Here is a 15,653-nt window from a genome sequence, read left to right as displayed (position 1 = left end):
AAATCACATAGTGTTATATATAGATCAATATTTAGTATCAGCTTGCTGAATTTTATTTACTACAATGCAAACAAACCTTGGATTCACATCACCTGTATTAAATTTGGTGAAACCAATTGATTGGAGTCATGGAACTGAAGTTCTCCTGGAAACTGCTGCTATTTGCTTCAGGTGAACAGATAACATGGCTTCTGAATTATAGGTCTGTCAAAGGCATTGTTGATTGGTCAGAGAGGTACTGTACCGCACGAGAGGACCAGCAAGGAAGTGTTTATAGTAATCTCAACAAATGACCAGAGAATGAATAACAGGTGTGGCAGAAAAAGCATCTGTTCAAGGTGTTAATAAAAAAGGGAGAGGAGGGGGACCATGTCAGCTGTCTTGGATTCTTTGCAAGAAGAAAATGGACAGGATAAAAATGTAATAATAAATTTAAAATGCCTCAAGGGTGTTGAATCCCTTTTAGTCCATGAACCAAATCCCATTTCAGAAAAGCTCTCAGGGGCCCCATTCCAATGGTGGGCAGGGCCAAAGGCGAAAGGGGTGCCCCCCCCCCCCAAGCCAGCGTATTGTAGCTTAAAGATCTTACTGCCAGTAACTCAGCTTTAGGAGAGACATTTCAGCCTTTTAGAATGGGGAAAAACTGCACAAACAGTGGGGAACCACCAAATGATTGGTGGTTAGGGGAAAGGATTGGGATCCAGAGCAGGGATATATGAATTCCCCACCTTCTGTTCTGGTGCGGAATCTGTCGGGGGGGAGGCGATCCGTTCCTCCTCCCCCCCTGGAATCCTCTGGAGTGGCTCTGCTCCATGAGGATTCCGGGGCGGGGGGAGCCCAGCTTGGGGGCCGCTTACCTTGCCACCTGCTGGCCAGAGCCATTCACCTCCCCTCTGCTGATTGCCATTAAAAAAAAAGAGGCGATTGGCAGGACGTGTGCACAGACTTATACGCAAAATAGAGCCGTGAATCTTGTGTATAAGCCTATGGACACATCCTGCCAATCGCTTTTTTTTTTTTTTAAGAAATGGCGATCAGCAGGGAGGAGGCGAACGGATCTGGCCAGAAAGAAGCAGCCAAGTGCCATTCTGCCTCCAATCCTCCTGGAGAGGAGGCAAGTGGGGGCCAATCTGCCTCAGATTCCTGAGGCCAGTTTCAAAAGAATCCGGCCTCATTTGAATCCACAGCAGATTTCTCCAACATCCCTAATCCAGAGCCTGAGGTTCTGCACACCTAGACTATCTATGGCTCTGGAACAACTCAAGAGATTAAGGGCAGAATCCTATGCAGGTTTAGACAGAAAAAAAGTCCCACAACTCCCAACATTCCCCAGCCAATGCTGGGAGTTGTAGGACTTTTTTCTGTCTAAACCTGCATAGGATTGCACCCTAAGGCTATGATAAGAAAATAAGTTATTTTCTTTGCTACCTGCAAACAACAGGAAGAAACTCAGGAATTTCTGTGATTTCAAATATCTTGAAATAAAGCAGGATTTTAATCCTAACTATTTCTGCCAGGACTACTAAATCCAGCTCACATTTTACAAGCGTTGTTATGATACATTCAATTTTCAGACATTTCTGATCATGTATGTATCTATCTTTTATGAAATATCAGCCTTTTAGTTGTTAGGGAAGCATCCAAAGAATTTAAGTACCCCATGAATGGGTTTGGTCAGCCAGTGAGGCTTGTTTATCTAATTTGCACATGACAGAAAGCTAAGAGGGATAGCCAACGCCATAGAAGACAGGATCAAGATTCAAAAGGTTACAAGCTGTAACACTGGGCTGAATCTAGCAAGATGAATTTCAACAGAGATACATGTAAAGTCTTACATTTAGGAACAAACAATCAAAGACACAAGTATAGATTGGGGGAGACCTGGCATGGCATATGAAAAAGACCTGAGTGTCTTAGTGGATCACAAGCTGAATATGAGTCAGCAGTGTGATGCAGCAGCTAAGAAAGCTAATGCAATATTGAGCTGCATTAACTGACACACAGTATTCAGATCACAAGAAGTAATAGTTCTGCTCTATTCTGTGTTATTCAGGTTGCATTTAGAATACTGTGCCTTGTACTGGGTGCCTCATTTTAAGAAGGACATTGACAAGTTGGAGCATGTCCAGAGAAGAGCAACCAGGTCTACAAAACAAATTTTATGAGGAAAGGCTGAAAGAGTTGGGTATGTTTAAAAGAGGAGATATGAAGGGGAGATATGATAGCTGTCTTCAAATATCTGAAAAGCTGTCATGAAGAAGATAGAGCAGACTTGCTCTCTGTTGCTCCAGAGGGCAAGACTAGGACCAATGGGTGGAAATTGCAAGGAAGCAAATTTTGGCCAAACATTGCTAACAGTACGAGTTATCCAGCAGTGGGACAGATTGCCTCAGGAGGTGATGGGTTCTCCCTTGCCAGAGGCTGGATGACTCTAGCCACACCCTGCAGTGCAGATCCTGCAGTGAGCAAGGGTTGGATTAGATGATCTATGATGTCACATCCAACTCAGATTCTATACTATTGACAGCCTATATTCTGTAAACAGAAATATGTTCCCAACAACAGCCAAAAAAAAAAAAAATCCTCTGAGAGATTCAAGAGAGTTGTCAAAGTCTGTGAAGGAGAGCTGACCAACAGTGGAGGCTGGTGGCTCCAATGTCAGTGGGATGGTAAATCCACTCTGGGTTTCAGTCAGAACCAGTCAGAACTCTAAACTGAAACTCAATTCAGACAAGACAGAGCTACTATTAGTGGGTGGTTCGTCTACCTGGCTAGATGATGTTCAACTTGTTCTGGAGGGGGTTGCACTCCCCCTAAAGGATCACGTTTGTAGTTTGGGGGTGCCCAGAACTGTCACTTGAGGCACAGGTGAACTCAGTGGCACGGAGCACTTTTTATCAGCTTAGGCTGGTATACCAACCACGCCCTTATCTGGACAGAGATAGCCTGGCTACAGTTATCCATGCTCTGATAACCTCTCGTCTGGATTACTGCATGGGGCTGTCTTTGAAAACAGTCCAGAAACTTTAGCTAGTCCAAAATAGGGCAGCAAGATTGTTAACAGGGACCAACGAGATCACATTACGCCAGTACTTTTCCAGCTGCACTGGCTGCCAATACATTTCTGGGCCCAATTCAAAGTGCTGGTATTAACATTCAAAGCCCTAAACAGCTTGGGGCCAGGTTATCTGAAGGCTCGCCTCCTCTCATATGTGTTTGCCCAGACCCTAAGATCATCCTCAGGGGTGCTTCTCTGGGAGCCCCCACCAAAGGAAATAAGGCGGGTGGCTACCAGAAGGAGGGCCTTTTCTGCTGTGGCCCCCCAGCTGTGGAATGAGCTCCCTAGAGAGGTTCGCCTGGCGCCTATGTTGTTCTCCTTCCAGCACCAGGTGAGGACCTTTTTATTCTCCCAGTATTTTAGCATTTTAGCTTCTTAATCTTTTAGCTCTGGTGTTTTAAATCTGTATTTTAAATTTCTGGATTGCTGCTAGGTTTTATTCTGGTTGTATTGTTATATTGTAGTTTTAAGCTTTTATTTTTTATAGTTTTATGTTGCACTCTGTGGTTTTAATTTTTGTGAACCGCCCAGACAACGTCGGCTATTGGGCGGTATATAAATTAAATGAAATAAATAAATAAAATAAAGGAACCACCCACACCGCTGAACCCTATCCCATAAATCGTTTCAGCACCCTGGATAGCTCCTTAAGAGTTCTGACTTGTTCTGACTGGAACCCGGAGCAGACTTACCGCCCCACTGACATTGGAGCTACCAGCGTCTGCTGCCTACCCACACTGATTCACTGTGTCACATGCATGGTTTGCCGGGCTGTCCCTTCAAAGCTCCCTCCCGCAATCCAAGGCTTTCTGAAACACGAGAAAGGGGAATTCACACACACCACCATTCTGTCCTACCTGTGGCTTGAATTTTTCTGCACTGGAAATTGTACTGGATTTTGTGTCACACATTTCAGCTACTGGACATAAAAATGCCCCATTCCCACACTTTTCTAGCAATGAAAGGATGTTCCACTATATGATTATCAGTAACTTTCTATCCATCGTGGAACAGTTTTGACACATCCACAACTGAGTGAGGACCAAATGGCTTTATTTAAGAACCTTTGTGCATTGCCAGTGTAACGTTGCATACGCATCAGCCCATTGGGTGCCAGAAGGGAGATTTGGAGTAGAGAACCTGTGCTTAACCCTTTCGCTATCCACTGCTTCTCAATTCTCGGTTGTCTCTTTCCAGCTGCTTTTCCTCCTGAGGGGCTTCAAACACATCTTTATCCTAGCTCCAAAGCATCTCCTCACAAATTGGGCTTTTGTTACACTTGTAACATGTAGTTAGGTGTTCAGTTCCTCCATCTATAACATACGAGTAATAATACTGGTCAACATGGCAGTATTGTTGTGTAGAATACTGAGATAATGTAATGATACTCAGGAAAACAGAAGCAGAGGCTGATCCAGCCCAAGATAAGCACTTTTAAGTCCCATTTATTTCAAAGGGCAGATCTGAACCCATGCTTAACTCTTTTACTGACATCAGTGGGACTTTGGCTGTATCAGGCCCTAATTATTATAATAATCATCATTATTATCCTACAGACACAGCACTCTGTATGGCAACTTGTAAGCACATAACTGACAGGTATAGTAGGTCACAGCTTTGGAACACAGTTGACAAGAACAGAAAGAAATTGCTGGCCTTACCTCAAAACTCACACATCCGTTGTGATCCGTGTCAAATGCATTGAACAGAAAATGTGCATATGTTGTGGAATCTGCAATTTAAACAAGGTTGTGCCTGATTAGCGGCATTTTTAAAAATCTGTATCATTAAACTAATTTCAGTCTTTTCTTCACTTCACGCTCACTACTTATTCTAATAAATAAATTATTAAATAAATAAGACAGAAATACTTACAAAAACTGACCAAGTGGCATAAGCTGGACTTCAGCTATTCTTATTTATGGAGCATAGGAAGCTGCCTTATACTGAATCAGACACTGGTCCATCTAGCCCAGTACTGTCAGCACTGATTGGCAGCAGCTCTCCAGGGTTTCAGGCAGGAGTCTTTCCTAGCCCTACTTGGCAATGCCAGGAATTGAATCTCAGACCCTCTGCCTGAAAAGCAGGTGTTCTGCTATGGAAATATGGCCCAGATGAGCATGATTTCATATATATGACATGATGTGAGCTCCAGAATCTTTCTTCACTACAATGGGTGCCATAGATTTGGAATATTATGCAGGAATTGTTTATCGACCTGGATATTTCTAAGAAGACAGTTAGTTAACCACATGGTTAACACTCCCACTGAATTAAATGAGACTTAAAAGTACTATAATTCTGCTGGCTGGTATTTAATAACAATATTAATAATACTGCATTTTAAACGTTCAAAGTGCTCAGAAATGTGCTGTATAAAATTCATGACGTTATGCAAGATACAATTGGACATATTTATGACAAGGTACCATTTGAAGGGAGGAAAAGGATTTTAGGAGAGGCAAGATCCAATAACTTGCACACATTTCAATCCATCAATCAACAGTATATTTTTAAGATCATCTTTTTTATACTTTATAAAAACCACACCGACATTATCAACATTTATTTTGTGTGTGGGTGTGTTTTGTTTTAAGGTTTTATTGATTATTGGTTTTTAGAATGGTTGTTAGCTGCCTTGAGGGTTCTATTTTAGAACAGAAAGATGTACAAAAATTTACAAATATTTACAAATATCTGTAAAATACAAATGTTTTAATGAACAAAATAAATCTGTTTTGAACAAAGGATTTGAGTCTTTGGCATGCATACCTAGAACAGAGCCCCATTTCATTTTTTACAAATGTTAATATGTAGAATACATGAGACATGGCCTGAGATACAGGTCCACTCTGAGTAATAATCACATTTTTAAAACAAAGATTGACACCCCACCTTCCTTTGTCTTTTTAGCCTTTAGTTTTAGCCTTTGTCTTTTTAGCACCTTCCTAATGGTGCTCCTGATTTCCTGATTTTACAATGTTATACCCAAGAAAATTAAACAGTTTGCTAGCTGACTACATGGTATTCATTTCTTATATTTTCTTCCCTATTGGTGATACTTGGTGATTTAAAAACAAAAACTAGGAATGTATTAAAGGCTGTTTTTTATTATGCTATTTGTCAGATTTTTGCCACTGAAAATGATCAAATGTTTTAAACCACACACTATAAAAATAAAGATTATCAGCTTTACCAGATCTGACTTTTATAGTGACCTTTCATATTTTTCAGATAATTCCAGTGGTTTCAGTGGTCTTTATTCAGTAAAACATCGAAGGCTGTGAAGACAATAGTGATTAAGCATAAGCTGAAGGATGAAGTTAGAGCCACTTAATGTGATTTCTCTCCCACTAAATCTGGAATATAGATCAGTAGAGAAGGGGGGTGGATTTTCAGATGAAATATGGCTTGTCTTTAGCACCCAGTAATCATAACTATTATGACACATTAATGTTCTGACAGGTGACAACAGAAGCAATACAGAGCACTAACATCTTAGAGACTCAGATCCTGCAACCTAGGGGATTTGATAGCTGTCTTTTCAATTTATTATTGGCATATTCACAGTGGCCACACATTCAGCATTCCAATCCAACAGTTTTCATAAAGACAGACAATTTGGACGTTACTGAACGAATGAGCAGAACTACACAGTACAAGAAACATGGGGCTGTTTCTTGTTCTCCTCTGTGTACATTTCCTCTGCGCACATAGCCACTGGCTTAGACAAATTCATGGACAGTGAATGACACATGTCTTGGTTATGTCCTGGCCAGATTCCTGTAATGTGCTCTATGTGGAGCTGCCCTTGAAGACAATTTAGAAATTGCAGCTGGTACAGAATGCAGCAGCTAGAACATTTGTGGCACTAGGCACTCAGATCATATTACTGCTATACAGCATTGGCTGCCTGTTAGTTTCCAGGCCCAATTCAAGGTGGTGGTTTTGGTCTTTAAAACTCTAAATGGTTTAGAGCCACTTTATCTATATGAGCCTGCACAAGCATTGAGATGCGCATCAGAGGCCCTACTCTCTGGCCCACTGGCAACAGCCATTAGGTTGGTGGGTATTAAGGACAGAGCTTTCTCAGTGGTGGCCCCACACCTTTGAAACTCTTCCCTCCCCAGAAATATATGTATGGCCTCATAACTTTTAAAGTTTATTCCAGACTGCATTTAATGCTTAAAAATCATTAGCTGCTGCTTCTGCTTGTGTGTGTGTGTGTGTGTGTAACTGTAATTGTATGTTAATGTTTTGGTGGTATTGTAAGCCAATTTGTGAGAGCAGTGCACCTTGAAAGGCAGGTTAATTTTTTTCCAAATAAATAAATAAATAAATAAATAAATAGATAGATAGCCAGGACAGCTGAATACTTCCATGTTCAGAGGCAGAACATCTCTGTGTAGAAATGTTAGTGGGATGATGGGAAATAGTTGACTTCCATCAATATTGGAGGGCTTCTGAGAAGCTTCAGGCTGGCCACTGTCAGAAACAGTGTGCTAGGATAGATAGTCCTTTAGTTTGATTCAGCACAATTTGTCTTATGCACTTATCACTGTGGACGGAAATACACAGCATGATGTCATCATGGTATAAGGTAGTTTCTTTAACATTATGAAAAGGGAGAATTGAACAAGTTTTTGTTGTTGCTCTTGTTACTGTTTTTGGCAGCAGCCCCATGTTTCCAGAAGTAGTCGTATATTTATTAATCACTGATTTGATTTGTACCTTGCCTTTCCATCAAGCAAGCTTACAATCACCAATAAAACTTGATAAGAACAATAAGCAAATACATTAAAATACAATTAAAAACACAACAATAACAGAATAAAAACAGCATCCAGCTCAACAGACCCGTTTACACACCAAAGGCCCACTTGAATAAAGTACTCAAGCTCAACAGACCCGTACTCAACAGACCCGTACTCAACAGACCCGTACTCAAGCTCAACAGACCCGTACTCAAGCTCAACAGACCCGTACCCACTTGAATAAAGTACTCAGCTCAACAGACCCGTTTACACACCTGTTTACACACCCACTTACACACCAAAGGCCCACTTGAATGAAGTACTCAAGCTCAACAGACCCGTACTCAACAGACCCGTACTCAAGCTCAACAGACCCGTACCCACTTGAATAAAGTACTCAGCTCAACAGACCCATTTACACACCCTTTTACACACCCACTTACACACCAAAGGCCCACTTGAATGAAGTACTATTTAACTGCTGGCAGAAGGACAGCAGATAGGGAGTGAACCTCGCCTTCCTCAGCAGGGAGTTCCGTAGCCAGAGAATGGCCACTGAGAAAGCCCTCTTTCACGTTGCCACCAAACACACCTCTGAAGGCGGTGGTCTTGAAAGAAAGGTCTCCCCCAAAGTTCTTAAGAACTGGGCAGACTCATAAGGGAGAAGGCAATATTTCAGGTAGCCTGGCCCTAAGTCATATAGGCTTTATAAGTCATAACCAGCATTCTGAATTCTCCTTGGAAACAGACCAGTAGCCAGTGAAGCTGTTGTAACAAGGCTCTCTGTAACCAGCCCTGGTCAACAGTCTTGACAGCAGCATTCTTGACCAGCTGAAGGTTTTGAACAGTTTTCGAAGGCAGACCCACATAGAACATGTTACAGTAGTCCAAATGGAATGTAACTAAGGAATGCGTAACTGTGGCCAGATCAGACATCTCTAGGAACAGGTGCAGTTGGCACACTAGCCTCAGCTGTGCAAATGTACTCCTGGCCATTGACAAGATCTGGGCATCCAGATTCAAGACCACATCCAGAAGTACACCCAAACTGGAAGCCTGAGTCTTCAGGGGAAGTGTAACCCCATCCAGCACAGGTTGAATCTCTACTGCCTGATCTGCCTTTTGACTAATCAGGAGCACCTCTGACTCATCTGGATTAAGCTTCAGTTTGTTTGCCCTCATCCAGTCCATTACCTACATCAGATACTGATTTAGTACTAGAACATTTTCCTTGGATTTGGAAGGAAAAGGTGAGATAGAGTTGGGTGTCATCAGCCAACTGGTGGCACCAAACCCCAAACCTTCAGACAATCTCTCCCAGCAGTTCCATGTTTATGTTAAATAGCATAGGGGATAAGATGGAACCCTGAGAGACACTACAGGTCAATGGCCACAACATTAAGCAGGAATCCCCCAGTGCCACCTTCTGAGATCGACCCTCCAAGGCGGACTGGAACCACTGTATAACAGTCCCTCCCAGTCCCATGTCAGACAGACACCTCAGAACGATACCATGGTTAATGATATCAAAAGCCACCAAGAGGTCCGGCAGAACCAACAGGGGCACACTCCCCCTGTCCAGTTCCTGGTGTAGAAATCCCACCAAAGTGACCAAAGCAGTCTCTGTCCCATAGCCAAGCCTGAAGCCAGATTGAAATGGATCTAGATAATCCATCTCATCCAGAAATCCCTGAAGCTGAGAAGCCACCACATGCTCCAGCACCTTGCCCAAGAATGGAATATTAGAGACAGGACAGAAATGATCCAGTATACTGGGGTTCAGGGAGGGTTTTTTAAACAAAGATCTTACTACCACCTCTTTTAGGCAAGATGGATCCACACTTTGCCATAAAGAGGCATTCACTGCTACCCTTAACCACTCAGCCAGTCCCCCTGCCCCTGGCTGCTTTTATAAGCCAGAAAGGGCAAGGGTCCAGCACAGAAGTGGTAAGGCTCACTTCTCCAAGGATCCTGCCCACATCCTCAGGCTGTACAAACTGAAAAGTATCCATTGTAAATGGACAAGCAGGGACCAAAGTTACATCCACTAGACCATTATCAACTATGGCATCCAAGTCAGCATGGATACAATCGATTTTATCTGCAAAGTGTCGCACAAATTGGATATTGTGTGTCACACAATATCAAGTGGTCCACCTCCTCTTCTTGTGGACCAGACTGTAATATGCCTCTGACCACCTGATAAAGCTCTGCTGGGTGACTCTGTGGAGCTTCAGTAGTGGCAAAGTAGTGTGCTTTCTTCACTGCCCTCATTGCCATGGAGTATACTTTGATCAAAAATGGGCTAGAGCTCATTTCAGACTCATTCCGAGTTTTCTACCGACGTTGCTTTAGTCGATGTCCCACTCGTTTCATTGCCAGCAGTGGCCCAGAAAACCAGAAGGGTCATTGGGCTCCATTCCATGGAATCGGATGCTCAGGAGAGATTGTGTCAACTGCCCGGGCCATTTCTCCATTCCAGAGACCAACCAGGACTTCGACAGAACTGCCTCCCAAGGTGACAGGAAAATTCCCAAGAGCCATCAGAAAACTATCCAGCTCCATCGGTCTCCTGAGGCAGACCATCTTAATTGCCCCCCTGGCCTTGCAGAGGCTCTGAGTCCCAGCAAGCCTAAACCCCACCTGGTTGTGATCTGTCCATGACAACAGAACTATAGAATTTCCTCCACCCCCAGATCACCATCAACCCATCCTACACAAAAGACCAGATCAAAGTGTGCCCTGCCGAATGAGTGGGGCCAGATACTAATTGGGACAGATTAATGGTTGCCATGGAGGCCATGAAGTCCTGAGCCTCTCTCAACAAGGCAGCCTCAGTATGTATGTTAAGGTCCCCCAGCACAACAATCTGCAGAGACTCCAGCACCAACCCCAAGACCACCTTGGATGGCTCAGGAAAGGAGACTGGGGAGCAGCGGGGTGGGCAGTACACGAACAGAATCCCTATTCTGTCCCAAACACCCACCTTCTGATACACACACTCCAAACTGGAAGACTGCAGGATGGGGCACTTGGACAGGGGGCTAGAATCACAAAAGACCACTATGACTCCACCTCCCCACCCCCCAGGTCTTGCCTGCTGCAACACGGAGGACCCAGGTGGGCAAAGCTGGGAGACATTTACTCCCTCAGTCTCATCCAACCAGGTCTCCATGATACAGACCAGGTCAGCATGCTCATCCAGGATCAGGTCCTGGATGGCAGTTGTTTTCACATTCACTGACCTGGCGTTCAGCAGCAGTGCCTTCAACCCAGGGAGACTGTCACCAGGGCTACAAGAGTCAGCTTGGGGGCAGCCAGCACCCTGTTGCATTCCCCACCCCCATAATGACCCAGCTGACTCCCACCACTCTCTCTGCTCTGCCCTGCCCTGTTCTATCTCCTTCTGCCCTCTACTGTTTCAGGGGCCACTCCTGGTATCCCTCCACCTCGCTGTGCCTTTTCAAAACACATCTCTCCTGACAACAGGCAATAATTGTAGGTCTAATAACAATATATACAGCAAGCATGAAGATGTACAAGCAATCCCTTCCCTCTTCCCCTCTGTCCAACAGACGAGGTAGCCCTTGCCCTGGTTCAACCCTGAAGTGGCCCCCAAGCCACCCAGCTTTGTTCCACCCACATCAATATGCTAACCATGCGAGCCCATCTCAGCTCCCACGTGCGACTGCCTTCTCCATGGGTATCCGCAGGATGTTTTCCAGTGGGGGTGCCAAGCTGCATGGTGGTGTGTAATTGTAATTCACGTGCATAGCTACAACACATCTATACATTCTGTTTACGTGACTGCACATGCTTTGTTGCTTAGAGTCATATTCTGTGACATTTAGGGCACAACCCTGTCAGGTTGCGGCCCGCTAGACAGAAGTCTCCAATCTCACAGGCTTCCAAGATTCCTATGTCCAGCCAGGCTGCTGCTACCTGGGCAGAAGGAGCAACAGAGATGATTTTGCCTCTCTGTACTCCTATGTTTCCACTAGACAGGCCTCTGAGCCTGACTAGTGGAGTCGTGCTGGTGGGGGAAGGTTTGGGGCTTGAAAACCCATTGGATAGAGCCCATTGGCCTCTCCTCCTCCCTCCCCTCCCCACCCACTGGAACATCCCCTTTTTCCTCTCCCCAAAGTCGCATTTGTGACCTCAGGAAGCAGCCACCACGGTTCTTTCCATGGTGGGGAGAGGAACTGGAACATAGAGTTCCCTAGATAGGGAGGCAGTTGGACAGTTGGATGACAATGGAATTAAAGGCCTACTAGAGGAGATTGCAGAGAAGCTGAATGAATTCATTTTAGCTATCTTCAGATAGGGCAGATACCTGTGCCTGAACTGATGTCTCTGAGGAAATGAGTGGTGGCAAGAGATCAAGTTGAAAGCTGACAAACTGAAAGCTAACTAATCACCAGGCTCAGATGGTATCCATCCTAAAGTTCTTAAAGAACTCAAATGAGAAACTGCTGATCTTCTAACAAAAATATGCAACATGTCCCTAAGATCAGGCTCTGTAGTAGAGGACTGGAGAATAGCCAATGTAATGCCAATTTTTAAACAGGGAGGATTTGGAAAACTACAGGCCAGTTAGTTTAACATCTGTTCTGGGTAAACTGGTGGAAAGCATTATTAAGATAAAATTATAAGGCTATAGAAGGACAATTCTCTGCAAAAGAATCAACATGGCTTTGAACCAAGCACTGCCAATATCATACTGCCCTTATACAAATCTATTATGCAACTACACTTAGAATACTGTGTAGACTTCTGGTTGCCGCACCCCAAAAAAGAGTATTATAGAGTTGGGAAAAAATGCAGAAAAGGGCAACTAAAATGATAAAGGGGGTGAAGCAACTCCGTTATGAGGAAAGGTTACTACAATGTCTGGGATTGTTGTGCAGTTTAGAAAAAAAAATATGAGTAAGGGGAGACATAATTGAGGTGTACAAAATTGTGCATGGTGTGGAGAAAGTGGTTATGGAGATATTTTTCTCCCTTTCTCATAATACTAGAACCCAGAGTCATCCCATGAAGCTGATTGGTGGGAGATTCAGACAGACAGAAGGAAGTACTTCTTCATACAGCTCATAGTTAAACTATCAATTCACTACCACAAGATGTACCTCTACCACGTTTTATGGAGGATAAAGCTATCAATGGCTACTAGTCCTGATGGCCATCTACTACCTCCAGTATCAGAGGAAAAATGCCTATGTAAACCAGTTTCTGGGGAACTTGAGTGGGAGGGTGTTCTTACACTCATGTCCTACTTGCAGGTTTCCTATATGCAGCCAGTTGGCCACTGTGTGAACAGAATGCTGTACTAGATAGACTCTTGATCTGATCCAGAGTGATTCTTCTTATGTTCTTAAGAGGCATCATGAGCTCCAACTAATCTTTATTTGGAATGAGGGATATGAACAAACTAAGAATAAGAGTGGAAAAAACAGATGCACCAAAACAGAAAAGCAGTCTTAAATATGCCATATTGGATATTTTATGGCATCATTGTCCTTATCATAACACTGACAGCTTTATATGGGTTGTCCTAGAATGATTTCCTTTATCTTGGTGAACATTCTAGTAGTGGAGTCTGTTGAGAGTGTCTTTGGCAGTTATGTAAGGTTATGTAAGGTTATGTAAAGGTTGTTTAACCTTTGCACAATTCCTGTCGTCTGGGTTCATACGACACAACATGCCAAGACCATGACCTGGATATTCAAAAACCACCCGGCATGTGGCAGCACATGCCACAGCCCACTGTGGGTTGAACATGAACTGGGTCAAAGTCACTTCAGTTAGCCCACAGAAGTCTGCTACTCTTTTTTGAGCATGAGAAATTGAAACTAAGGGTCAAACCCACTAGGATGTTCTGCTACACAAGGCATATGAGTGAAAGAGCAAATGCTCCTGAGTGGCTCCCATTCCGTTCAATGGAGCTTGTATAGGAGAACTTCCCAGTGGATTGCTCTGACAGAACAGTAAGTGAAAATATGATTACCACCTGGCTGTGTGCCTTGTATATTTGATAAAATATAAAGGACAAAAAAAAAAAATAGTGAGGTTGGTTGCAGGGAGAGAACAGAGGAAATGCCACAATAAATGCTAGGGGAAATCTGCATAACAAGAGGAAAAGTAATACCAGCTGGATGATTGTGTTATCCACACTATACTGAAATATATCAGATGCAGAAAGTACCCAGGGATAACATAAAAATGCCAACTTTGTTGAGAAAAAAAAGCAGCACGGCAAGTGAAACAAAGGAAAGCCCATAGAGATCATTGGAGAATCACAAATTTATCCAGCTTCAGGCTTTGACCCACACAATTAAACTACCACCTACATTTCCCACTGCGTATGCTAATGTAAGGTTCTGTAGGAGGGAAATAATTGAGAACACATAGACCCATATAGATCTTATAAGGAATTATCGACAGTGTTGCCAGTTCTCATGATCCGACTCCAAGCAGAAACAGATTTTCCCCCTTAAAGCTCCAACTTTCATTGTGAGAATGAAAGAGTCATTCTTTCTTATTTGGAATGCTTGGAATTGGCAGGATTAAGCTCTTCAACGAGAGCTTGCGGTGCCATTTCAGATTTTGGGGGTAGGGTGACCAAGAGGGAGCACAGCAAGGTTCAAAGGCAGATTCTTGGGCATACTGAAGATTAAACTGCAAGACCACTAAGAGAAACACAGCTACTTTCTTTGTCAATGCTTAATTGTATCTATGGCAATGTTGGCAATGTAGGTAAGATGATTCACACACACACACTTTTTAAAGGAAAGAGATGTTTGCCTTTAGCATGCATACCCAGAATGCAGTTCTATGGCTAATGAGCTGGCCAGAAATACAGGTGTTGCTGAGGAATCACTGGCCTGGTTCGCACAATTGCAGGGCGGTTAACAAGCCACCGTCCCTGGGTTTGCACAACATGACAAGCCATACCAGTGAGGTGTGGAAATCCAGCCAGCATGAGCAGAGTAATTATGGAAATCTGACTGACATGCACAGGGGGGTTAACAAGCCATGGTGGCTTGTTAACCACTGTGGCTTGTTAACCCCCCTGTGCATGTCAGCCAGATTTCCGTAATTACTCTGCTCATGCTGGCCGAATTTCCACACCTCACTGGTATGGCTTGTCATGTTGTGCAAACCCAGGGACAGTGGCTTCTTGGGATGGGTAACAAACCACTCCACCACCTTACACAGTGGCTTGTTAACCTCCCTGCAATCATGCAAACCGGCCTGTGGCCATCAGCCTCTTTACACCAGCCTTGAAGAGAATTCTGGTTTAAACAGAACTCTTCCCCACTGCAGATTTACCAAGGCCTATATCTTCCGAAGTCTTGCAAAACTCTATCTGCTTGGGATGGCCTCTGGGCCTCAGAATTAAGTCAGGAAAAGAGGGAGAAATGTCATTGAAATTCATTTTTTGATTTTGTTACTTGCCCTGAGCCTTTGGGATGGGGTAGACTATAAACCTACACAAAGAAACAAACTGCAGATTGTGCTTGTGTAAATAGCTGTTGCTAGTAGGAGTGCTCAGTCTTTAATTAAAGCCCCAAAGTACTTCTGTCCACCCATTAAGAAGTATGAAAGACTTAATTAATTAGAACAACAACCTGTTTAGGCCAGATTTCAAAGCAATTACAAGCAATTGGTTGTGCATGCAAACAAGACTAATTATCCACAGAGTACTCACCTCCCTGTGGGAAGAACCGGGAGTAAATTTCTTTGAAGGTCTCTTCATTAACAACCCCACTGGGACATTCCTAAAGGAGGAGGCAAAGAACTCATATGAATAAGATCTCCATGCAGGATCTGTCCATGAG

At 43.6% G+C, this 15,653-nt stretch overlaps 1 protein-coding gene across 4 annotated transcripts in view; it reads right to left on the bottom strand.

Annotated features, from left to right (window-relative positions):
* KCNIP4 (potassium voltage-gated channel interacting protein 4) overlaps positions 1 to 15,653 on the bottom strand; it is a 148,691-nt gene that overhangs the window by 24,009 nt on the left and 109,029 nt on the right. For all 4 annotated transcript variants that reach the window (XM_084857032.1, XM_084857035.1, XM_084857034.1 and 1 more), the window contains 2 exons: positions 15,524 to 15,593; positions 4,720 to 4,790 (listed from right to left, as the gene is read on the bottom strand). In XM_084857032.1, coding sequence (XP_084713158.1) covers positions 4,720 to 4,790; positions 15,524 to 15,593 — 141 coding nt within the window. The remainder of the gene's footprint in view (positions 1 to 4,719; positions 4,791 to 15,523; positions 15,594 to 15,653) is intronic.

The sequence above is a fragment of the Heloderma suspectum genome, chromosome 5, assembly GCF_057233095.1.
Source record: "Heloderma suspectum isolate Gila_16-S chromosome 5, 16-S_ref, whole genome shotgun sequence".
Taxonomy (NCBI): Eukaryota; Metazoa; Chordata; class Lepidosauria; order Squamata; family Helodermatidae; genus Heloderma; species Heloderma suspectum.
Note: the sequence above shows the minus strand (reverse complement) of the source record. Positions and strands in the feature narration are given on the sequence as shown.